Source organism: Oncorhynchus kisutch, linkage group LG20 (assembly GCF_002021735.2).
Source record: "Oncorhynchus kisutch isolate 150728-3 linkage group LG20, Okis_V2, whole genome shotgun sequence".
In the NCBI taxonomy this organism is placed as follows: domain Eukaryota; kingdom Metazoa; phylum Chordata; class Actinopteri; order Salmoniformes; family Salmonidae; genus Oncorhynchus; species Oncorhynchus kisutch.
In genome coordinates this window covers 8,425,998-8,452,388 of record NC_034193.2, presented here as the reverse complement: position 1 = coordinate 8,452,388, position 26,391 = coordinate 8,425,998, and the positions used below count along the sequence as shown (strand labels likewise).

General features: G+C 45.3%; 1 protein-coding gene across 3 annotated transcripts in view; it reads left to right on the top strand.

The window, feature by feature from the left end:
* The window catches only part of LOC109865231 (myosin phosphatase Rho-interacting protein), a 79,486-nt gene that overhangs the window by 36,241 nt on the left and 16,854 nt on the right, over positions 1 to 26,391 (top strand). For all 3 annotated transcript variants that reach the window (XM_031798986.1, XM_031798987.1, XM_031798985.1), the window contains exons 7-13: positions 4,070 to 4,196; positions 14,177 to 14,275; positions 20,102 to 20,158; positions 22,111 to 22,179; positions 23,642 to 23,731; positions 23,936 to 24,613; positions 24,709 to 24,846. In XM_031798986.1, coding sequence (XP_031654846.1) covers positions 4,070 to 4,196; positions 14,177 to 14,275; positions 20,102 to 20,158; positions 22,111 to 22,179; positions 23,642 to 23,731; positions 23,936 to 24,613; positions 24,709 to 24,846 — 1,258 coding nt within the window. The remainder of the gene's footprint in view (positions 1 to 4,069; positions 4,197 to 14,176; positions 14,276 to 20,101; positions 20,159 to 22,110; positions 22,180 to 23,641; positions 23,732 to 23,935; positions 24,614 to 24,708; positions 24,847 to 26,391) is intronic.

Below are 26,391 nucleotides of genomic sequence, written 5' to 3'. Positions count from 1 at the left end.
GAGGGCAGGGCGAGGGCAGGGCAGAGAGAGAGGGCAGGGCAAGGGCAGGGCGTGGGCAGGGCAGAGAGTGGGCAGAGAGAGAGGGCAGGGCGAGGGCAGGGCAGAGAGTGGGCAGAGAGAGAGGGCAGGGCAGAGAGTGGGCAGAGAGAGAGAGAGGGCAGGGCGAGGGCAGGGCAGAGAGTGGGCAGAGAGAGAGGGCAGGGCAGAGAGAGGGCAGGGCAGAGAGTGGGCAGAGCGAGAGAGAGGGCAGGGCGAGGGCAGGGCAGAGAGTGGGCAGAGAGAGAGAGAGGGCAGGGCGAGGGCAGGGCAGAGAGTGGGCAGAGAGAGAGGGCAGGGCAGAGAGAGGGCAGGGCAAGGGCAGTGCAGGGACGTCCAGTAGACTGACGGTCCATTTGGTTTCATTTGGAAACGCTGTCACTCTGGAACCCAGCAACCAACTAGCACTTTAGTACTGAATTACAGTACCAGTCAAAGGTTTGTATACACCTACTCATTCAATTTTCTACATTGTAGAATAGTAGTGAAAACATCAAAACTATTAAATAACACATATGAAATCATGTAGTAACCAAAACAGTTACTAAAAATTTGCATATTTTATATTTGAGATTATTCAAAGTAGCCACCATTTGCCTTGACAGCTTTGCACACTCTGGGCATTCTCTCAACCAGCTTCATTAGGTAGTCACCTGGAATGCATTTCAATTAACAGGTTTGCATTTTTAAAAGTTAATTTGTGGAATTTCTTCCCTTAATGTGTTTGAGTCAATCAGTTGTGTTGTGACAAGGTTGGGGTGGTATACAGAAGATAGCCCTATAAGACCAAGTCCATATTATGGCAAGAACAGCTCAAATAGAGAATAAGCCCTACCCTCCAGCGCCAAAGATGGCTGCCGTCTTATCGGCTCTTAACGAACCAGGCCATTTTGTTTGTTTTTACGCGTTGTTCGTAACTTGATTTGTCCATAATGTTGCTGCTACCATCTCTTATGACCGAAAAGAGCTTCTGGACATCAGAACTGGGACTACTCATCTCAAACTGGATGAGGAGTTCTTCATCAAAGAGTCGAATGCGAGGGATATACTACGGACACCCGACCAGGTCCAGATCCCTGTGATTCGCTGGAAAAGGAAACGTAGGTTTCGCGGAAAGAGATCATGATGCCTTGTGAGGATCAGGCGATGAGTGGCTAATCTGCCCTTTGTTCTGCTAGCTAACGTTCAATCACAGGAAAATAAATGGGACGAACTGAAAACGCATATATCCTACCAACGGGACATTTAAAAACTGTAATATCTTATGTTTCACCGAGTCGTGGCTGAACGACGTCATTAAGAACATACAGCTGGTGGGTTATACAGAACAGCAGCCTCTGGTAAGACACGGGGCGAGGCCCTATGCATATTTGTACGCAATAGCTGGTGCACGATATCTAAGGAAGTCTCAGGGTTTTGCTCGCCTGAGGTAGAGTATCTCATGATAAGCTGTAGACCACACTATCTACCTACCGGTAGATAATTTATCTGTATGTTTCGTAGCTGTTCACAGACCAAGGCTGGCACTAAAACCGCACTCAGTGAGCTGTATTCCACCATAAGAAAACAGGAAAACACTCATCCAGAGGCGGCACTCCTAGTGGCCGGGGACTTTAATGCAGGGAAACTTCATTTCTATCAGCATGTTAAATGTGCAACCAGAGAAGAAAAATATTCTAGACCACCTTTACTACACACACAGAGACGCGTACAAAACTCTCCCTCGCCCTCCATTTGTCAAATCTGACCATAACCCTATCCTCCTGATTCCTGCTTACAAGCAAAAATTTAAGCAGGAAGCACCAGTGACTCGGTCTATAAAAAAGTGGTCAGATGAAGCAGATGCTAAACTTCAGGACTGTTTTGCTAACACAGACTGGAATATATTCCGGGATTCTTCCGATGGCATTGAGGAGTTCACCATCAGTCGCTGGCTTTATCAATAAGGGCATCAATGACGTTGTCCCCACAGTGACTGTACGTACATACACCAACCAGAAGCCATGGATTACAGGCAACATTCGCACTGAGCTAAACGGTAGAGCTGCCGCTTTCAAGGAGTGGGACTCTAAACTGGAAGCTTATAAGTTCCGCCAAGCTGATCCTCAACACAGGGGCCCCTCAGGGGTGCGTGCTCAGTCCCCTCCTGTACTCCCTGTTCACTCATGACTGCATTGCCAGGCATGACTCCAACACCATCATTAAGTTTGCTGATGACACAACAGTGGTATGCCTGATCACCGACAACGATGAGACAGCATATAGGGAAGAGGTCAGAGACCTGACCGTGTGGTGCCAGGACAACAACCTCTCCCTCAACGTGATCAAGACAAAGGAGATCTTTTTTTAACCCCCTTTTTTCTCTCCCCAATTTCATGGTATCCAATTGGTAGTAGTTACAGTCTTGTCTCATCGCTACAACTCCCATACGGATTTTGGAGAGGTGAAGGTCAAGAGCCATGCGTCCTCCGAAACACAACCCAACCAAGCCGCACTGCTTCTTGACACAATGCACATTTAACCTGGAAGCCAGCCGCACCAATGTGTCGGAGGAAACGCCGTACACCTGGCGACCTGGTCAGCGTGCACTACGCCCGGCCCCCCAAAGGAATCGCTAGTGCGCGATGAGACAAGGATATCCCTACCGGCCAAACCCTCCCTAACCCGGAAGATACTGGGCCAATTGTGTGTCGCCCCATGGACCTCCCTGTCGACAGAGCCTGGGCTCAAACCCAGAATCTCTGGTGGCACAGCTAGCACTGCGATGCAGTGCCTTAGACCACTGCGCCACCCGGGAGGCTACAAAGGAGATCATTGTGGACTACAGGAAAAGGAGGACCGAGCGCATCCCCATTCTCATAATCAGGGCTGTAGTGGAGCAGGTTGAGAGCTTCAAGTTCCTTGGTGTCCACATCACCAACAAACTAACATGCACACCAAGACATTCGTGAAGAGGGCACAACAGAACCTATTCCTCCTCAAGAGACTGAAAAGATTTGGAATGGGTCCTCAGATCCTCAAAAGGTTCTACAGCTGCAACATCGAGAGCATCCTGACTGTTTGTATCACTGCCTGGTACGCAACTGCTCGCCCTCCGGCCTCAAGGCACTACAGAGGGTATTGCGAACGGCCCAGTACCGGTCTCTCGCTCCCCGTAAAGCGACTCTTGCTCCCCGTAAATTAATTATTCTCCTTATCAAAAGAGAGCTTCAAAAGAAATCTGTGTGTGGAGGAAGGCTGTCGGTGTATCTGTGTGTGGAGGAAAGCTGTCGGTGTATCTGTGTGTGGAGGAAGGCTGTCGGTGTATCTGTGTGTGGAGGAAGGCTGTCGGTGTATCTGTGTGTGGAGGAAGGCTGTCGGTGTATCTGTGTGTGGAGGAAGGCTGTCGGTGTATCTGTGTGTGGAGGAAGGCTGTCGGTGTATCTGTGTGTGGAGGAAGGCTGTCGGTGTATCTGTGTGTGGAGGAAGGCTGTCGGTGTATCTGTGTGTGGAGGAAGGCTGTCGGTGTATCTGTGTGTGGAGGAAGGCTGTCGGTGTATCTGTGTGTGGAGGAAGGCTGTCTGTGTATCTGTGTGTGGAGGAAGGCTGTCGGTGTATCTGGGTGTGTTTGGGGAAGTTTGAACACGGTCACAGGAGGAGGAGCCTGTCCTTCTCAATGTCTTCATGTAGCAGTGTATTGTAATATTCATTTATATGCATGTGGATTATGTAATGTTTACTTGGTGAACAACCCCCCCCTACACACGCACGCACACACACACGCAAAGCTGCACTATCCAATAAAGTTGTTTTATTCTCTCCACTGAGAAGGAATTCTCTTTCGCTGTATCCATTTCTTTAATCCACAGGAAGAATGAAGATGTAATGAAAGTTCAAATAAAGGCATCTGACCGTTCACCTCTGACCTCTACTCTTCACCTCTGACCTCTACTCTTCACCTCTGACCTCTACCCTTCACCTCTGACCTCTACCCTTCACCTCTGGCCTCTACCCTTCACCTCTGACCTCTACTCTGGTTCCCTGTGTGTTCCAGCCGATCTGGGGTGATAGAGAAGCTGGAGGCGTTGGAGCTGGAGAATCCAGAGAGGATGGAGGTGGAGGAGGCTGGGAGGACAGGAGCCAGGCAGGGCCGCAGCGAACGCAGACGCTTCCACACAGAGGTACAACTTCAGGACCGTGTGTGTGGTACAGATACTATGATCTTTAACGTCATTCAGTTGAGGTCGATCAAAGAGAGGTTATTAACTATGGAAAAAAGCCTCTGCCCAGACATTATTGTCCTAGCTGACACAGGACATTGTCTACTTGTTTAAAATCCCAGTGTTTTATAAGCAACATAACATGAAATAGCTCAGCTAGATGAAGTTAGCTGTTGCACATGAAGCAGATTCTCTATCTCGCACGCACACACACACACACACACACACACACACACACACACACACACACACACACACACACACACACACACACATTGTCACTCCCTCTGCCAAGTCAAATTGTATTTGTCACATGCGCCGAATACAACAGGTAGACCTTACAGTGAAATACTTACAAGCCCTTAACCAACAATGCAGTTTTAAGGAAATCCCTAAAGAAGTAAGAGATAAGAATAACAAATGAATTAAAGAGCAGCAGTAAATAACAATAGTGGGGTTATGTACAGGGGGTACCGGTACAGAGTCAATGTGCGGGGGACACCGGTATGTTGAGGAAATGTAGGTAATTATGTACATGTAAGTAGAGTTATTAAAGTAGATAATAGCAGAGAGTAGCAGCAGCAGTGTGTGTGTGTGGGGGGGGGGCAGGCAATGCAACTAGTCTGGGTGGCCATTTGATTAGCTGTTCATGAATCTTATGGCTTGGGGGTAGAAGCTGTTTAGAAGCCTCTTGGACCAAGACTTGGCGCTCCGCTACCGCTTGCCATGCGGTAGCAGAGAGAACAGTCTATGACTGGGGTGGCTGGAGTCTTTGACTATTTTCAGGGCCTTTCTCTGACAACACCTGGTATAGAGGTCCTGGGTGGCAGGAGGCTTGGCCCCTGTGATGTACTGGGCCATTCGCACTAAACTCTGTAGTGCCTTGCGGTCTAAGGCCAAGCAGTTGCCATGCCAGGCTGTGATGCAACCCGTCAGGATGCTCTCGTTGGTGCAGCTGTAAAACCTTTTGAGGATCTGAGGAGCCTTGCCAAATCTTTTCAGACTCTTGAGGGGGAATAGGTTTTGTTGTGCCCTCTTCAGGACTGTCTTGGTGTGCTTGGACCATGTTAGTTTGTTGATGTGGACGCCAAGGAACTTGAAGCTCTCAACCTGCTCCACTACAGCCCCGTTGATGAGAATGGGGGTGTACTCGGTCTGGGTTAGAGCCCAGGCTCTGTCGCAGCCGGCCGCGACCGGGAGACCCATGGGGCGGCGCACAATTGGCCCAGCATCTCCCGGGTTAGGCAAGGTTTGGCCGGCAGGGATATCCTTGTCTCATCGTGCATTAGCGACTCCTGTGGCGGGCCGGGCGAAGTGTACGCTGACCAGGTCACCAGGTGTACAGCCCTGTCGATGAGAATGGGGGTGTGATCGGTCCTCCTTTTACTGTAGTGCACAATCATCTCCTTTGTCTTGATCATGTTGAGGGAGAAGTTGTTGTCCTTGCACCACACGGTCAGGTCTCTGACCTCCTCCCTATAGGCTGTCTCATCATTGTCGGTGATCAGGCCTACCACTGTTGTCATCGGCAAATTTAATGATGGTGTTGGAGTCGTGCCTTGCCGTGCAGTCATGAGTAAACAGGGAGTACAGGAGGGGACTGAGTACGCACCCCTGAGGGGCCTCCGTGTTGAGGATCAGAGTGGTGGATGTGTTGTTCCCTAACCTTACCATCTGGGGGCGGCCCGTCAGGAAGTCCAGGATCCAGTTGTAGAGGGAGGTGTTTAGTCCCAGGGTCCTTAGCTTAGTGATGAGCTTTGAGGGCACTATGGTGTTGAACGCTGAGCTGTAGTCAATGAATAGCATTCTCATGTAGGTGTTCCTTTTGTCCAGGTGGGAAAGAGCCGTGTGGAGTGCAATAGAGATTGCGTCATCTGTGTATCTGTTGGTGCGGTATGCAAATTGGAGTGGGTCTAGGGTTTCTGGGATAATGGTGTTGATGTGAGCCATGACCAGCCTTTCAAAGCCTACAGACGTGAGTGCTACGGGTCAGTAGTCATTTAGGCAGGTTATCTTAGTGTTCTTTGGCACAGGGACTATGGTGGTCTGCTTGAAACATGTTGGTATTACAGACTCAGACAGGGAAAGGTTGAAAATGGCAGTGAAGACACTTGCCAGTTGGTCAGCGCATGCTCACAGTACACGTCCTGGTAATCCGTATGGCCCAGCGGCCTTGTGAATGTTGACTTGTTTTAAGGTCTTACTCATATCGGCTGCAGAGAGTGTGATCACGCAGTCGTCTGGAAAAGCTGAAGCTCTCATGCATGTTTCTGTGTTACTTGCCTAGAAGCTAGCATTGAAGTAATTTAGCTCGTCTGGTAGGGTCGTGTTAGTGGGCAGCTCTCGGCTGTGCTTCCCTGTGTAGTCTGTAATAGCCTGCCACACGTTGGTGTTGTACGATTCGATCTTAGTCCTGAATTGACGCTTTGCCTGTTTGCTGGTTCATCGGAGCGCATAGCGAGATTTCTTATAAGCTTCCAGTTTAGAGTCCCGCTTCTTGAAAGCGTCAGCTCTACCCTTTAGCTCAGTGCGAATGTTGCCTGTATTCCATGGCTTCTGTTTGGGGTATGTACGTACGGTCTATGTGGGGACGACGTCATCGATAACACTTATTGACGAAGCCAGTGACTGATGTGGTGTTCTCCTCAATGCCATTGGAGGAATCCCGGAACATATTCCATCCTCTTTGTTTTGAAATCAGGAGCTTGTGCTTTGTTCATTTCCAGTTTCCATTATGTGTCTCGATTCCCCTGACACTTACTTCCCTTTCCACCCCTGACTCTGGTCTTGCCTGCTCTGCTCTGGCCTGCTCTGCTCTGGCCTGCTCTGCTCTGGTCTGGCCTGCCTGCTCTGGTCCGGGGCAAACCAACCTCTGTAATAGGAATAACAACAGAAAGAGAGCAATTGTTTCCCCCCCAAAAAAGAATGAGAAAAATGTCCCCAGAAGTGAGACTGTTTAGAGCAACTTTTAAAACCTGTACACCAAGTTTGTCCTGTCTGTATTGTCAAGCATGTATAGCATTTTCAGACTGGCACAAATAAAGGGTGCTTATAGTAAACATCATGCCACCTGCACATACACACTCCCATTACCTTCTCTCTCTCGTTCTTTCTTAGACACACACACTGCTCCTGAATGAGGCTTGTTTTCTTCTGTGTCAGTGTCTTTGTTTCCGTTCTCTCTGGTTTGGTGAAAGGCTGTTGGGTTCAGGTTAGAAGATGTGTGATTCTGATTAGAAAAATGACTTGTTCTTCTTATGACAGCTGTGCAGAGATCGTATCTCGTTTTATCATATGTTAAACTACTCACATTGATGAAGTCGGATGTTCTGTTCATAACAACACAAATAACATACATTAAGGCTATTGTATAATGTTTGGATCCTCTGAAATCCATGAGGTAGGTAGGTGTTCTGTACGAGTGCACTCTCCAGGGAGAAGGACGAGCAACAGAATTAGGCTCATGATACCTCATGATACCTCCTTTGTCCCACATCCCACACATGCGGTGACCTCACCCATTATAACCAGCTTATCCAGAGATACAACCTCTCTTATCATCACCCAATGCCTGCGCTTACCTCCGCTGTACCCGCACCCCACCATACCCCTGTCTGCACATTATGCCCTGAATATATTCTACCATGCCCTGAATATATTCTACCATGCCCAGAAACCTGCTCCTCTTATTCTCTGTCCCAACGCTCTAGGCGACCAGTTTTGATAGCCTTTAGCTGTACCCTCATCCTACTCCTCCTCTGTTCCTCTGGTGATGTGGGGGTAAACCCAGGCCCGCGTGTCCCCAGGCACCCTCATTTGTTGACTTCTGTGATCGAAAAAACCTTGGTTTCATGCATGTCAACATCAGAAGCCTCCTCCCTGTTTGTTTTACTCACTGCTTTAGCACACTCCGCCAACCCTGATGTCCTTGCCGTTTCTGAATCCTGGTTTAGGAAGGCCACCAACAATTCTGAGATTTCCATACCCAGCTATAACATTTTCCGTCAAGATAGAACTGCCAAAGGGGGAGGAGTTGCAATCTACTGCAGAGAGAGCCGGCAAAGTTCTGGCATACTTTCCAGGTCTATACCCAAACAGTTTGAACTTCTAATTAAAAAAATGAACCTCTCCAGAAATAAGTCTCTCACTGTTGCCGCCTGCTATCGACCCCCCTCCGCTCCCAGCTGTGCCCTGGACACCATTTGTGAATTGATCGCTCCCCATCTAGCTTCAGAGATCGTTCTGTTAGGTGACCTAAACTGGGATATGGGACACCCCGGCAGTCCTACAATCTAAGCTAGATGCCCTCAATCTCACACAAATCATCAAGGAACCCACCAGGTACAACCCCAAATCTGTTAACATGGGCACCCTCATAGACATTATCCTGACCAACTTGCCCTCCAAATACACCTCCGCTGTTTTCAATCAGGATCACTGCCTCATTGCCTGTATCCGCTATGGTTCCGCGGTCAAACGACCACCCCTCATCACTGTCAAAAGCTCCCTAAAACATTTCTGCAAGCAGGCCTTTCTAATCGACCTGGCCCGGGTATCCTGGAAGGATATTGACCTCATCCCGTCAGTCGAGGATGCCTGGTCATTCTTTAAAAGTAATTTCCTCACCATCTTAGATAAGCATGCCCCGTTCGAAAAAAAATGCAGAACTAAGAACCCTTGGTTCACTCGAGACCTGACTGCCCTTGACCAGCACAAAAACATCCTGTGGCGGACTGCCATAGCATCGAATAGTCCCCACGATATACAACTGTTCAGGGAAGTCAGGAACGAATACAGGCAGTCAGTCAGGAAAGCAAAGGCTAGCTTTTTTCAAGCAGAAATTCGCGTCCTGTAGCTCTAACTCCCAAAAGTTTTGGGACACTGTAAAGTCCATGGAGAACAAGAGCACCTCCTCCCAGCTGCCCACTGCACTGAGGCTAGGTAGCACGGTCACCACTGATAAATCCATGATAATCGAAAATTTCAATAAGCATTTCTCAACGGCTGGCCATGCCTTCCTCCTGGCTACTCCAACCCCGGCCAACAGCTCCGCCCCCCCGCAGCTACTCGCCCAAGCCTCCCCAGCTTCTCCTTCACCCATATCCAGACAGCAGATGTTCTGAATGAGCTGCAAATCCTGGACCAGTACAAATCAGCTGGACTAGACAATCTGGACCCTCTCTTTCTAAAACAATCCGCCGCCATTGTTGCAACCCCTATTACCAGCTTGTTCAACCTCTTTTGTATCGTCCGAGATCCCTAAAGATTGGAAAGCTGCCGCAGTCATCCCCCTCTTCAAAGGGGGTGACACCCTAGACCCAAACTGTTACAGACCTCTATCCATCCTGCCCTGCCCATCTAAAGTCTTCGGATACAAAGTTTATAAACAGATCACTGAGCATTTCGAATCCCTCCGTACCTTCTCCGCTGTGCACATAATCATCTGCTCTTTTATCACTCCAGTGTTAATCTGTTCAATTGTAATTATTTGCTCCTATGGCCTATTTATTGCCTACCTCCTCATGCCTTTTGCACACAATGTATATAGACTTTCCTTTCTCTACTGTGCCAATGACTTGTTTGTGTTATTGGCTTGTTTGTTTACTCCATGTGTAACTCTGTGTTGTTGTCTGTTCACACTGCTTTGCTTTATCTTGGCCAGGTCGCTGTTGCAAAGGAGAACTTGTTCGCAACTAGCCTACCTGGTTAAATAAAGGTGTTCTCAACTAACCTACCTGGTTAAATAAAGGTGTTCTCAACTAGCCTACCTGGTTAAATAAATAAAGGTGAAAATAAAAATAAAAAAAGTGACGGATTATGATTTTTCAACGCCGATACCGATTATTGGACGACCAAAAAAAGCCGATACCGATTAATCGGCCGAATATTAAAAAACAAAAACAAATTATGTATTTATTTTATATACACACACACACATACATACAGTTGAAGTCGAAGTTTACATTCGCATTAGCCAAATACATTTAAACTCAGTTTTTAAACTCAGACATTAAATCCTAGTAAAAATTCCCTGTCTTAGACCAGTTACGATCACCACTTTATTTTAAGAATGTGAAATGTCAGAATAATAGTAGAGAGAATGATTTATTTCAGCTTTTATTTATTTCATCACATTCCCAGTGGGTCAGAAGTTTACATACACTCAATTAGTATTTGGTAGCATTGCCTTTAAATTGTTTAATTTGGGTCAAATGTTTCAGGTAGCCTTCCACAAGCTTCCCACAATAAGTTGGGTGAATTCCTCCTGACAAAGCTGGTGTAACTGAGTCAGGTTTGTAGGCCTCCTTGCTTGCACACTCTTTTTCAGGTCTGCCCACATATTTTCTTTGAGATTGAGGTCAGGGCTTTGTGATTGCCACTCCAATACCTTGACTTTGTTGTCCTTAAGCCGTTTTGCCACAACTTTGGAAGTATGCTTGGGGTCATTGTCCATTTGGAAGACCCATTTGTGACCAAGCTTTAACTTCCTGACTGATATCTTGAGATATTGCTTCAATATATCCACATAATTTTCCATCTTCATGATGCCATCTATTTTGTGAAGTGCACCAGTCCCTCCTGCAGCAAGCACCCTCACAACATGATGCTGCCACCCCCGTGCTTCACGGTTGGGATGGTGTTCTTCGGCTTGCAAGCCTCCCCCTTTTTCAACCAAACATAACGATGGTCATTATGGCCAAAGAGTTCTATTTTTGTCTCATCAGACCAGAGGACATTTGTCCAAAAAGTATGATCTTTGTCCCCATGTGCAGTTGCAAACCGTAGTCTGGCTTTTTAATGGTGGTTTTGGAGCAGTGGCTACTTCCTTGCTGAGCTGCCTATCAGGTTATGTCAATGTAGGACTCGTTTCAAATCAAATTGAATTTCTCACATACACATGGTTAGCAGATGTTAATGCGAGTGTAGCGAAATGCTTGTGCTTCTAGTTCCGACAATGCAGTAATAACCAACGAGTAATCTAACCTAACAATATCACAACAACTACCGTATACACACAAGTGTAAAGGGATGAAGAATATGTACATAAAGATATATGAATGAGTGATGGTACAGAACGGCATAGGCAGTAGATGGTATAGAGTACAGTGTATACATATGAGATGAGTAATGTAGGGTATGTAAACATATAAAAGTGGCATTGTTTAAAGTGGCTAATGATATATTTATTACATAAAGATGGCAAGATGCAGTATATGGTATAGAGTACAGTATACACATATGAGATGAGTAATGTAGGGTATGTAAACATTATATGAAGTGTCATTGTTTAAAGTGACCAGTGATACATTTTTTACATCCATTTTTACATTATTAAAGTGGCTGGAGTTGAGTCAGTATGTTGGCAGCAGCCACTCAATGTTAGTGATGGCTGTTTAACAGTCTGATGGCCTTGAGATAGAAGCTGTTTTTCAGGCTCTCGGTCCCAGCTTTGATGCACCAGTACTGACCTCGCCTTCTGGATGATAGCGGGGTGAACAGGCAGTGGCTCGGGTGGTTGTTGTCCTTGATGATCTTTATGGCCTTCCTGTGACATCGGGTGGTGTAGGTGTTCCTGGAGGGCAGGTAGTTTGCCCCCTGTGATGCGTTGTGCAGACCCCACTACCCTCTGGAGAGCCTTTTCCTTTACTATGGATATTGATACTTTTGTACCTGTTTCCTCTAGCATCTTAACAAGGTCCTTTGCTGTTGTTCTGAGATTGATTTGCACTTTTTGCACCAAAGTACGTTCATCTCTAGGAGACAGAGCGTGTCTCCTTCCTGAGAGGTATGATGGCTGCGTGGTCCCATGGTGTTTGTTATACTTGCGTACTATTGCTTGTACAAATGAACGTGGTACCTTCAGGCGCTTGGAAATTGCTCCCAAGGATGAACCAGACTTGTGGAGGTCTATAAAAAAACAATTCTGAGGTCTTGGCTGATTTCTTTTGATTTCCCCATGATGTCAAGCAAAGAGGCACTGAGTTTGACAGTAGGCCTTGAAATACATCCACAGGTACACCTCCAATTGACTCAAATTATGTCAATAAGTCTATCAGAAGCTTCTAAAGCCATGACATAATTTTCTGGAATTTTCCAGGCTGTTTAAAGGCGCAGTCAACTTAGTGTATGTAAACTTCTGACCTACTGGAATTGCGATACATTGAATTATAAGTGAAATATTCTTTCTGTAAACAGTTGTTGTAAAAATGACTTGTGTCATGCACAAAGTAGATGTCCTAACCGACTTGCCAAAACTATAGGTTGTTAACATGAAACTTGTGGAGTGGTTGAAAAACGAGTTTTAATGACTCCAACCTAAGCGTATGTAAACTTCCCACTTCAACTGTATGTGTAATAAGGACAATTACAACAATACTGAATGAACACTTTTATTTTAACTTAATATAATACATAAATAAAAATAAATTTAGTCTCAACTAAATACTCAAACATGTTCCATTTGTTCAATTTGGTTTAAATAATGCAAAAACAAAGTGTTGGAGAAGAAAGTAAAAGTGCAATATGTGCCATGTAAAAAAAGCTATCGTTTAAGTTCCTTGCTCAGAACATATGAAAGCTGGTGGTTCCTTTTAACATGAGTCTTCAATATTCCCAGGTAGGAAGTTTTAGGTTGTAGTTATTATAGGAATTATAGGACTATTTCTCTCTATACCGTTTGTATTTCATATACCATTGACTATTCAATGTTCTTATAGGCACTATAGTATTTTCATCCTAATCTCGGGAGTTTATAGGCTTGAAGTCATAAACATCGCTGTGCTTCAAGCATTGCAAAGAGCTGCTGGAAAACGTTGGAAAGTGCTGTTTGATTGAATGCTTTTACGAGCCTGCTGCTGCCTACCACTGCTCTGTCTGACTGCTCTATCAAATATCAAATCATAGACTTAATTATAACATAATAACACACAGAAATACGAGCCTGCTGCTGCCTACCACTGCTCTGTCAGACTGCTCTATCAAATATCAAATCATAGACTTAATTATAACATAATAACACACAGAAATACGAGCCTGCTGCTGCCTACCACTGCTCTGTCAGACTGCTCTATCAAATATCAAATCATAGACTTAATTATAACATAATAACACACAGAAATACGAGCCTTTGATCATTAATATGGTCGAATCCAGAAACTATCATTTTGAAAACAAAATGTTTATTCCTTCAGCTAAAAACGGAACCGTTCCGTATTTTATCTAACTGGTGGCGTTCATAGGTCTAAATATTACTGTTACATTGCACAACCTTCAATGTTATGTCATAATTATCTAACATTCTGGCAAATTAATTACGGTCTTTTTTAGGAAGAAATGGTCTTCACACAGTTTGCAAACTGCTGCATATACCCTGACTCTGCTTGCACAGAACGCAAGAGAAGTGACACAATTTCCCTAGTTAATATTGCCTGCTAACATGAGTTTCTTTTAACTAAATATGCAGATTTAAAAATATATACTTGTGTATTGATTTTAAGAAAGCCATTGATGTTCATGGTTTGGTACACTGGTGCAACGACAGTACTTTTTTCGCGAATGCCCTTTTTAAATCATCACCTGTTTGGCGAAGTAGGCTGTGATTCGATGATAAAATGTACAGGCACCACATCCATTATATGCAACGCAGGACAAACTAGTTAAACTAGTAATATCATCAACCATGTGTAGTAGTGATAATAGTGATAAGTTTAAAGATAAGTTTAATGCTAGCTAGCAACTTACCTTGGCTCCTTGCTGCACTCGCGTAACAGGTGGTCAGTCTGCCACGCAGTTTCCTCGTGGAGTGCAATGTAATCGGCGTCCAAAAATGCCAAATACCGATTGTTATGAAAACTTGAAATCGGCCCTAATTAATCGGCCATGCCGATTTAATTTAGACCCAAATGGCTGCTGGAGTGTTGATGTTACGTTGTGTGTTTCAGGAGCAGAGACATGACCAGGGCCTGGACTTCCCTTCCACCCTGCCCCCTCTCAGACGAGCCAAGTCCCTGGACCGTAGGACCACCGAGTCTGTCATGACCGTGAGTACCATTTCAGTCTCTACATCTGCATTGGTTGCTGTTTGGGGTTTTAGACTTGAGTTTCTGTACAGTACTTTGTGACATCAGCTGATGTAAAAAAAAAATTATAATAATAATAATTAAAAGGGCTTTATCAATACAGTTGATTGATTGATTGACTTTCCTCTCTTCCGTCGTTCAGTGTTTCTTTGTCGCCTCTCGGGTGTGTCATTCTGACATACTCAAATACACCAGGTAGACTTTTCAACTGAGAACATTGTAATCAGTTAGCGCTGATTGTTTACTTAAGGTGTGTGTGTGTGTGTGTGGGGGGGGGGGGGCTTTCTCTCCAGGTCCAGATAACATCACAATAGTTCTTCTGTTTTCCTAAAGCTGCAGGCTAAGAGGTCATCAGCAATGCTAGGGGATGACTTTATCCCTGCTGAGTGGAGGTTTTAAATGGGTCGTTGGGTTGGTGGAGAGTATAGGTTGAGTTACCAGTGTTAAGAGCATTCAAATTTTATTCGGCATACATACGGGATAAACATTCTCTCAACCGTCCAATGAAATGCTTACTGTCCAGGTTCCTGCTCGACAACCCAGCAGCAATAATGAAAGATAAGGAGGTAAAGTATTTGGGTTGACAAAAGGTGCAGCAGGCCTTAGCTAATGAAAATGTTATGATAATGATGAGTCACTGTGCTATGAAACCACCAAACCTTTCAGCCACATGATACTGAACATGCTGCTACAGCAGCTCCTGGCTCAGCCGTCGTAATGAAGGGACGAACCCATTTTGGTACACCGTGCCTTTTGTTAGTTTAATCAAATAGGTTGTCTAGGGATTGTTGTGATTTATGATCTATTAGTCTGCACCTCTGAATCTTTTGGTTCCTGCTCTTTCCGACTGTTCTAGTGGCCAGGGTTTTCATGTCTGCGTTGGTGGTGGATTAAACTGTAGAGTACAGGCAAGGGGGCTGTGATGGGTGATGTGGCTGGGACAGTACAGGCAAGGGGGCTGTGATGGGTGATGTGGCTGGGACAGTACAGGCAAGGGGGCTGTGATGGGTGATGTGGCTGGGACAGTACAGGCAAGGGGGCTGTGATGGGTGATATGGCTGGGACAGTACAGTCAAGGGGGCTGTGATGGGTGATGTGGCTGGGACATGCTTTTTCAGAGATGGTTGGTTGGTGTCGTGGACGTCCTAATGCAGTCCTCCACGCTGCAGGGGGCAGCACAGTTCCCTCTCCTCTCCAGCTTATCCTGTGTTCAGCCATGGCTTTCAGGCCTCCGTGTGTTTGCACCCATTTTGCACGTGTGTGTGTTCTCCCACTGTGTGTGTGTGTGTGTGTGTGTTCTCCCACTGTGTGTGTGTGTGTGTTCTCCCACTGTGTGTGTGTGTGTGTGTGTGTGTGTGTGTGTGTGTGTGTTCTCCCACTGTGTGTGTGTGTGTGTGTGTGTTCTCCCACTGTGTGTGTGTGTGTGTGTGTGTGTGTGTGTGTGTGTGTGTTCTCCCACTGTGTGTGTGTGTGTGTGTGTGTGTGTGTGTGTGTGTGTGTGTGTGTGTGTTCTCCCACTGTGTGTGTGTGTGTGTTCTCCCACTGTGTGTGTGTGTGTGTGTGTGTTCTCCCACTGTGTGTGTGTGTGTTCTCCCACTGTGTGTGTGTGTGTTCTCCCACTGTGTGTGTGTGTTCTCCCACTGTGTGTGTGTGTGTGTGTGTGTGTTCTCCCACTGTGTGTGTGTGTGTGTTCTCCCACTGTGTGTGTGTGTGTGTGTTCTCCCACTGTGTGTGTGTGTGTTGTGTTCTCCCACTGTGTGTGTGTGTTCTCCCACTGTGTGTGTGTGTGTTCTCCCACTGTGTGTGTGTGTGTGTTCTCCCACTGTGTGTGTGTGTGTGTTCTCCCACTGTGTGTGTGTGTGTGTGTGTTCTCCCACTGTGTGTGTGTGTGTTCTCCCACTGTGTGTGTGTGTGTGTTCTCCCACTATGTGTGTGTGTGTGTTCTCCCACTGTGTGTGTGTTTGTGTGTGTTCTCCCACTGTGTGTGTGTGTGTGTGTGTGTGTGTGTGTGTGTGTGTGTGTGTGTGTGTGTGTGTGTGTGTGTGTGTGTGTGTGTGTGTGTGTTCTCCCACTGTGTGTGTGTGTTCTCCCACTGTGTGTGTGTGTGTGTGTTCTCCCACTGTGTGTGTGTGTGTGTGTGTTCTCCCACTGTGTGTGTGTGTGTTCTCCCACTGTGTGTGTGTGTGTTCTCCCACTGTGTGTGTGTGTTCTCCCACTGTGTGTGTGTGTGTGTGTGTGTTCTCCCACTGTGTGTGTGTGTTCTCCCACTGTGTGTGTGTGTGTTCTCCCACTGTGTGTGTGTGTGTTCTCCCACTGTGTGTGTGTGTGTTCTCCCACTGTGTGTGTGTGTGTGTGTTCTCCCACTGTGTGTGTGTGTGTGTGTTCTCCCACTGTGTGTGTGTGTGTGTGTTCTCCCACTGTGTGTGTGTGTGTTCTCCCACTGTGTGTGTGTGTGTGTGTGTTCTCCCACTGTGTGTGTGTGTGTGTTCTCCCACTGTGTGTGTGTGTGTGGTTCTCCCACTGTGTGTGTGTGTGTGTGTGTTCTCCCACTGTGTGTGTGTGTGTTCTCCCACTGTGTGTGTGTGTGTGTGTGTGTGTGTGTGTGTGTGTGTGTGTGTGTGTGTGTGTGTGTGTGTGTGTGTGTGTGTGTGTTCTCCCACTGTGTGTGTTTGTGTGTTCTCCCACTGTGTGTGTGTGTGTGTGTGTTCTCCCACTGTGTGTGTGTGTGTTCTCCCACTGTGTGTGTGTGTTCTCCCACTGTGTGTGTGTGTGTGTGTGTGTGTTCTCCCACTGTGTGTGTGTGTGTGTGTGGTGTTCTCCACTGTGTGTGTGTGTGTGTGTGTGCGTGTTCTCCCACTGTGTGTTGTGTGTGTGTGTGTGTTTTCTCCCACTGTGTGTGTGTGTGTGTGTGTGGTGTTCCCCCTGTGTGTGTGTGTGTTCTCCCACTGTTGTGTGGTGTGTGTTCTCCCACTGTGTGTGTGTGTGTGTGTGTTCTCCCACTGTGTGTGTGTGTGTGTTCTCCCACTGTGTGTGGTGTTGTGTTCTCCCACTGGTGTGTGTGTGTGTTCTCCCACTGTGTGTGTGTGTGTGTTCTCCCACTGTGTGTGTGTGGTGTGTGTTCTCCCACTGTGTGTGTGTGTGTGTGTGTTCTCCCACTGTGTGTGTGTGTGTTCTCCCACTGTGTGTTGGTGTGTGTGTGTGTGTTCTCCACTGTGTGTGTGTGTGTTTCTCCCACTGTGTGTGTGTGTGTGTGTGTGTGTGTGTTCTCCCACTGTGTGTGTGTGTTCTCCCACTGTGTGTGTGTGTGTGTGTTCTCCACTGTGTGTGTGTGTGTGTGTGTTCTTCCCACTGTGTGTGTGTGTGTGTGTGTGTTCTCCCACTGTGTGTGTGTGTTCTCCCACTGTGTGTGTGTGTTCTCCCACTGTGTGTGTGTGTGTTCTCCCACTGTGTGTGTGTGTGTGTGTTCTCCCACTGTGTGTGTGTGTGTGTTCTCCCACTGTGTGTGTGTGTGTGTGTGTGTGTGTTCTCCCACTGTGTGTGTGTGTGTTCTCCCACTGTGTGTGTGTGTGTGTTCTCCCACTGTGTGTGTGTGTTCTCCCACTGTGTGTGTGTGTGTGTGTGTGTGTGTGTGTGTGTGTGTGTGTGTGTTCTCCCACTGTGTGTGTGTGTGTTCTCCCACTGTGTGTGTGTTTGTGTGTTCTCCCACTGTGTGTGTGTTTGTGTGTTCTCCCACTGTGTGTGTGTGTGTGTTCTCCCACTGTGTGTGTGTTCTCCCACTGTGTGTGTGTTTGTGTGTTCTCCCACTGTGTGTGTGTTTGTGTGTTTGTGTGTTCTCCCACTGTGTGTGTGTGTGTTCTCCCACTGTGTGTGTGTGTGTGTGTGTGTTCTCCCACTGTGTGTGTGTGTGTGTGTTCTCCCACTGTGTGTGTGTGTGTTCTCCCACTGTGTGTGTGTGTGTTCTCCCACTGTGTGAAACCACAGCAGACATGAACTGTTTTACTCAGCACTAAGACTTGTATAGCAGGATCTGTGAATGCATAGTGGAGTAGATACATGTTTCCCCTAACCACTGGTCCAGGGTCAGTTATTATTGTATCCTCCAAATGATTAGTGCTAAGGCAATCTGATCCTAAGTCTGTGTTCAGGGGAAACTTCTACCTCTTTTGTTTCCCAGCTCTTTCTCAGACATTAACTTAACTAATGAAGTGTATTTTTTTTTGCAATGCAAATGTTCAAAATACTCAACATCTATTTAACAAAGTGCAGAAAATACAGAGTGTTGGAATTACAATGTTTCCGTCAGCTGTGTACTGTGGTCGTGATAACTCATACCTTTTCTGTCAGCTGTGTACTGTGGTCGTGATAACTCATACCTTTTCTGTCAGCTGTGTACTGTGGTCGTGATAACTCATACCTTTTCTGTCAGCTGTGTACTGTGGTCGTGATAACTCATACCTTTTCTGTCAGCTATGTACTGTAGTCGTGATAACTCATACCTTTTCCGTCAGCTGTGTACTGTAGTCGTGATAACTCATACCTTTTCCGTCAGCTGTGTACTGTAGTCGTGATAACTCATACCTTTTCTGTCAGCTATGTACTGTAGTCGTGATAACTCATACCTTTTCCGTCAGCTGTGTACTGTAGTCGTGATAACTCATACCTTTTCCGTCAGCTATGTACTGTAGTCGTGATTACTCATACCTTTTCTGTCAGCTATGTACTGTAGTCGTGATAACTCATACCTTTTCCGTCAGCTATGTACTGTAGTCGTGATAACTCATACCTTTTCCGTCAGCTATGTACTGTAGTCGTGATAACTCATACCTTTTCTGTCAGCTCTGTACTGTAGTCGTGATAACTCATACCTTTTCCGTCAGCTATGTACTGTAGTCGTGATAACTCATACCTTTTCCGTCAGCTATGTACTGTAGTCGTGATAACTCATACCTTTTCCGTCAGCTATGTACTGTAGTCGTGATAACTCATACCTTTTCTGTCAGCTCTGTACTGTAGTCGTGATAACTCATACCTTTTCCGTCAGCTGTGTACTGTAGTCGTGATAACTCATACCTTTTCCGTCAGCTGTGTACTGTAGTCGTGATAACTCATACCTTTTCTGTCAGCTATGTACTGTAGTCGTGATAACTCATACCTTTTCCGTCAGCTGTGTACTGTAGTCGTGATAACTCATACCTTTTCCGTCAGCTATGTACTGTAGTCGTGATAACTCATACCTTTTCTGTCAGCTATGTACTGTAGTCGTGATAACTCATACCTTTTCCGTCAGCTATGTACTGTAGTCGTGATAACTCATACCTTTTCCGTCAGCTATGTACTGTAGTCGTGATAACTCATACCTTTTCTGTCAGCTCTGTACTGTAGTCGTGATAACTCATACCTTTTCCGTCAGCTATGTACTGTAGTCGTGATAACTCATACCTTTTCCGTCAGCTATGTACTGTAGTCGTGATAACTCATACCTTTTCCGTCAGCTATGTACTGTAGTCGTGATAACTCATACCTTTTCTGTCAGCTGTACGTATGACATGTTAAAGTTATGAAGGCCTGCGTGGATCCCAGATACAAGTTGTTTTTAAAAGGCTGTAACTTTGGTCACCTGGTTTCTGTGTGTTTCAGCATCTCTTGGTTCATCTTGCGTGATGTTGCTGTGTGGCGTCACTAGACTTTACTGGCTTTATTGATTTCAGTGGCGTTTTTAAAGAGTCGATTTGAAGTGATGCTTTTAGGGATGGTGTGTAAACACTGTCTTTCTGTTTCTTCTTCCAGCCGGACTTGCTGAACTTCAAGAAAGGTTGGATGGTGAAGCTGGATGAGCATGGACAAGTAAACAACAAACATTACATCACCAAAACAACTCATGTTGTGTTTTTTAAAATGTTTTTTTATATGTTCCTTGGAAATCGTAACACTTGAAAAATGAACATTATTTGATGCCATGAGATTTTGAAAAATTGTATTTACATTATTTTATTTTTTGGGTCAGAAAAAAGCAGGGAATCAGTAGCAGTTGAAACACTCATCTGAACGTTCACCCTATTGCCTTCTAGAATATTCTATGGCCTTTCGAGCCGAGCGTCAGTCCGTCTTTTTTAATTTATTTTACCTTTATTTAACTAGGCAAGTCAGTTAAAAACAAATTCTTATTTTCAATGACGGCCTAGGAACAGTGGGTTAACTGCCTGTTCAGGGGCAGAACAACAGATTTGTACCTTGTCAGCTCGGGGGTTTGAACTTGCAACCTTCCAGTTTCTAGTCCAACGCTCTAACCACTAGGCTACCCTGCCGCCCCTTTGATGGCACAGCTTCAATGGGTGACCGTTGAAAGGGCTGTGTGGTGCTTCTCTTTATACAGCAGATCGATGTTCTTTTACAGCCACGTTTAATGGATACAGCTACGTTTAATGGATACAGCTACGTTTAATGGATACAGCTATGTTTAACAGATACAGCTACGTTTAATGGATACAGCTACGTTTAACGGATAGAGCTACGTTTAACGGATAGAGCTACGTTTAACAGATACAGCTATGTTTAACAGATACAGCTACGTTTAATGGATACAGCTACGTTTAACGGATAGAGCTACGTTTAACGGATAGAGCTACGTTTAACGGATACAGCTACGTTTAACGGATACAGCTACGTTTAACAGATGCAGCTACGTTTAACAGATACAGCTACGTTTAATGGATACAGCTACGTTTAACAGATACAGCTACGTTTAACAGATACAGCTACGTTTAACAGATACAGATACGTTTAACAGATACAGATACGTTTAACAGATACAGCTACGTTTAATGGATACAGCTACGTTTAACAGATACAGATACGTTTAACAGATACAGATACGTTTAACGGATAGAGCTACGTTTAACGGATAGAGCTTTGTTTAACGGATACAGCTACGTTTAACGGATACAGCTACGTTTAACGGATACAGCTACGTTTAATGGATACAGCTACGTTTAACAGATACAGCTATGTTTAACAGATACAGCTACGTTTAACGGATACAGCTACGTTTAACGGATACAGATACGTTTAATGGATACAGCTACGTTTAATGGATACAGCTACGTTTAACGGATACAGCTACGTTTAATGGATAGAGCTACGTTTAATGGATAGAGCTACGTTTAATGGATAGAGCTACGTTTAATGGATAGAGCTACGTTTAATGGATAGAGCTACGTTTAATGGATAGAGCTACGTTTAATGGATAGAGCTACGTTTAATGGATAGAGCTACGCTCCAAAGCTTTTTGATTTGATATATTGCACAGTCCAAGTTAACACACAGCTCTCATAGAAGTCCTTACTGTTCAGAGGGCTACCAACATCACTTCAGTATCCTCTTCTATGGGTTTGTTCGGGTATTTGTCTGTGCTGTGTGTAGTGTAGCTCAGTTGGTAGAGTGGGGTTGTAACGGCAGGGTTGCGGGTTCGCTTCCCACTGGGGACCAGTATGAAAACGTATGCACTCACTACTGTATATCACTCCGTTGAATTACTAAAATGTATATATTGCACACAGAAACCGAGCTCCTAATGTCATTGTGATAACTCTCACTGGCGCTAAATATATGTTTTATTCTTCTATATATGCATTGCATTGCTGGGTTTCTGTACAGCACTTTCTGACATTGGCTGATGTAAATAGGGCTTTAAAAAATTAAATGTGATTTGATTATTCTCAGTCTACTGGACTAACAGAACAGTTGATGTATTCCCAGTGAACTCTGTTGTGTTCTCTCTCTCTCTCTCCCCTCTACAGTGGACAAAGTTTTGGTTCGTACTGACAGACCACAGCCTCCAATACTATAAGGACTCCATTGCTGAAGAGGTGACTTTTTTCTCTCTAAATCCATCCAGACTCGTCAATCGTGCTAGTTTAACTGTGACCGACTATAGCAAGGGCAGTAGTTACCTTTAAAATAAATGGAATAACTGTTCGTCAATACAGTATTGGTTTCCTATTGATAACGTTGTATACTAAACAAAGATATAAATTCACCATGTAAAGGGTTGGTCCCATGTTTCATGAGCTGAAATAAAAGATCGCAGAAATGTTCCATGTGCACAAAAAGCTTATTTCTCTCAGATTTTGTGCACAAATTTGTTTACATCCCTGTTGGTGATCATTTCTCATCGGCCAAGATAATCCATCCACCTGACCGGTGTGGCATATCAAGAAGCTGATTCAACAGCATGATCATTACACAGGTGCACCTTCTGCTGGGGACAATAAAAGCTGGCCTCGAACATTGTTTTAGAGAATTTGGAAGTACGTCCAACCGGCCTCAAACACGCCAGGCCAGGACCTCCACATTTGGCTTCTTCACCTTGTGGGATGGTCTGAGACCAGCCACCCGGGCAGCTGATGAAACTGTGGGTTTGCACAAACTGAATAATTTCTGCACAAACGGTCTGAAACCGTCTCAGGGAAGCTTCATAGACGAATGCCGTTTTCAACTGTACCAGGCAGATGGCAGAAAGCGTATATGGCAGCGTGTGGGTGAGCTCTTTGCTGATGTCAACGTTGTGAACAGAGTGCCCCATTGGGGGGGTATGGTATGGGCAGGCTTAAGCTACGGACAACTAGGATAATTGCATTTTGTCGATGACAATTTGTATGCAGAGAGATACCGTGAAGAGATCCTGAGGACCATTGTCTTGCCATTCATCTGCCTCCATCACCTCATGTTTTAGCATGATAATGCACGGCCCCATGTCCCAAGGATCTGTACACAATTCCTGGAAGGTGAAAATGTCCCAGTTCTTCCACTGTCTGCATACTCACCAGACATGTCACCCGTTGAGCATGTTTGGGATGCTCTGAATTGACGTGTATGGCACTGTGTTCGAGTTCCTGCCAATATCCAGCAACTGTACACAGCCATTGAAGAGGAGTGGGACAATATTCCACAGGCCACAATCAACAGCCTGATCAACTCTATGTGAAGGAGATGTGTCAGGCTACATGAGGCAGATGGTGGTCACACCAGATACTGACTGGTTTTCTTATCCACACCCTTACTTTTTTTTTAAAGTCATCTTTGACCAACATGCATATCTGTATTCCCCAGTCATGTGAAATACATAGATTAGGGCCTAATGAATTCATTTAACTGATTTCCTTATATGAAATGTAAACTCTTTGAAATTGTTGCATGTTGCGTTTTATATTTTTTGTTCGCCGTAAGTACACAGTAGCCCGTTTCAAAAGAATTGTCCCTGAAAACTGGCTGCTGATAATAGACTATTCTGTTCCTGACTTCACCATCTGTAATAATGCTGTATTTCAGGCTTCAGATCTGGACGGGGAGATAAACCTGTCTACATGTTATAACGTCACTGAATACCAGGCTCAACGCAACTACGGCTTCCAGATACATGTAAGCCCCAATCACTCACATACAATCTCAGAATATTTTAATGTCGTAATAATGATTTGATTTGCATTTATCTAACCATTTTTGTCACTTTTTATTATCAAAAAAACACTTTGTTGTATGGATGTAACGGAGCCCTTCACTGTCACCCAATAGGATAGCTGTTATTGTACAGTGTGAATCTAACGTCCTAACTGTCCTCCTCAGACCCGGGAGGGCTTGCACACCCTGTCGGCCATGACTGCAGGCATACGGAGGAACTGGATCCAGGCTGTCATGAAGAATGTCAGACCCTCCACCGCTCCAGACGTGGCTAGCAACCACAGCTCCTTCTCCCCACTGGAGGGACTGGTTCAGCCAGACGTGACCCAGGACTCCCCTTCCTCCGAGACCTCGTCCGTGGAGCGTGAGCCAGGTCCAGGCCCTAAGAAGAGCCGGGCACGCGAGCGCCGACAACAAGGCCGCTCAAAGACCTTCGACTGGGGCGAGTTCCGACCCATTGCCCAGGCTTTGGCCCAGCAGCGGGCCCAGAAGGCTGAGCCCCTGCAGACTGACATTGGAGACCCCGATCGGAACCGGAGGAGGGAAGAACGACGGAGGAGGTATGAATCTGTCACTGGCTCCTCCAAGGACCAACCAGCAGGCTCCGAGGGCAGGAGGATGGACTTTGAGAAGGGGGGAGGGAGTGAAGGCAGCCCTGGGGGTGAGTGCGTGGGGCCCCCCTCCCTGGAGAGGCAACAGAAGGTGGAGGTGGAGATCGAGCAACGCTGGCAGCAGGTGGAGCAGACACCCATCAGGGATGAGAGGAGGGTAACTCTGCCCTCGACACTGCAGACCAGGGAGACGGCCAAGCTGGAGAAACTGCTGGAGAGCTACAAGAAAGGGGTGGGTGTTTTTATGGGAACCGAGATCAACGTCAAAGGTCAGAGGTTGCTGATAGGTCAGTGTTCACCTTGTCCATTGTACCTTGCCTCTCCCAGGTAGAAGAGCTGAAGCTGCAGTTGGGGAGCTGTCACCAGCAGCTGCTGCACTCCAACCAGCACAAACAGAATCTGGAGGTCCAGCTGAGGACGGCTCTGGAGAGAGAGCAGCACGTCCGTTCTGGATACGTCTCCCAGGTACGCACCACAGAGCTGTTCTATTCTCTATAGGCTGTTGAGTAAACCGTACAGATTGAGTGTTGGTCTCTTTTCATTTCATAACCTTCTTTTTGCATGTTGTATTTTAATTGTGAGAAAACATCAAACTGACATCGGGGCTCCAGAATGTTCCTTTGCATGAGTCCGTTCGTTGCATGTGAGGAGAAACATATTGTTTTTATGACTCCTTTTACGGCTTCTTGCTGATGTTTCGTTTAAAAAAAAAATTTTTTAGGTGATGACAGATGTCGCAAACTCATGCATGTGTATCGAACGTGATGCATTCAATTAACGATTAACATTTAGATGGATAGGTTTCCTTTTCGGTGTTCCTGTGATGCTGTAAATGGCATAAATGCACACTTGACTTCAACAGTACGGCCATAGTAGTTGAAATAATGACGTTTGGCTCAGAACTGTATAAAATGACATGGTCTGGCTTGTCTCCTGGTGATTTTTATTTGAATGGATTTCAGATGTTTTGTGTTATTACTGCTGTTCCCGACCATCCCTTCGTCTTTTTACTGATGTGACCAGACCTTTATACAGATAATAGTTTTCTGTTGCATTTTTGTGTGTGTGTGTGTGTGTGTGTGTGTGTGTGTGTGTGTGTGTGTGTGTGTGTGTGTGTGTGTGTGTGTGTGTGTGTGTGTTAGAGAGCGGGTCAGAGTGTGTCCGTATGTAGGGTTATAATGTATGCTTTTTTGAATTCTTCACCACTTAATTGTGTAAATCTGAGTTTTATCAAAGATAGTTGGTTTTCTTGGATAGCTTGTGTAACAAATTTGAATCAGTTCAAAAGGGGACGTTTTTGAGTTGATGGCTTTGATGTTTAGATAGGGAGAGAATCTGGTTAGTTTATGCTGTCCTTTGCATTTTTTTGCTGAAGCCAACCAAAAAAAAGGTAATTTCAGGAGAAAATAATTAATTTCCTGTTCGTGTTGTTTTTACTTATTTTGGGTTTTAAGAAGCAATTTTCACATCATTACACTGTTTGATTTTAGTTCTGGCCTGCATTGTTATTACTATTACGCAATGAAATGCGATGTGATGAGTGCCTTTTTGAGAAATGTTTTGTGAAGAGCGGGAAGAATTCAGAAAAAGGATAACTCAAGAACATAGTTTATTCCAAGAACCTGGTATGCCTCCCATCTCTAATTAAACCACCTAGCTAGCACTAACTTTGCATTACTTACCCCATGAATGAACTCCTTAACCATTTAATGTGCATGCTAATTTGTGATTCACTAATCATGGCCATTAAATCTCTTTCCAGTGCTCTAATTCTCATAATTTGGCCTAATGATAGAAGCTGTAATGTTTTTCTTCGTTATTGTTAAATGTTGAAGTCAGAATGATATACAGTACCAGTCAGTTTGGACACACCTCCTCATTCCAGGGTTTTTCTTTATTTTTTAAACTATTTTATACATTGTAGAATAATATTGAAGACATCAAAACTATGAAATAATGGAATCATGTAGTAACTAAAGTGTTAAACAAATCAAAATATATTTTAGATTC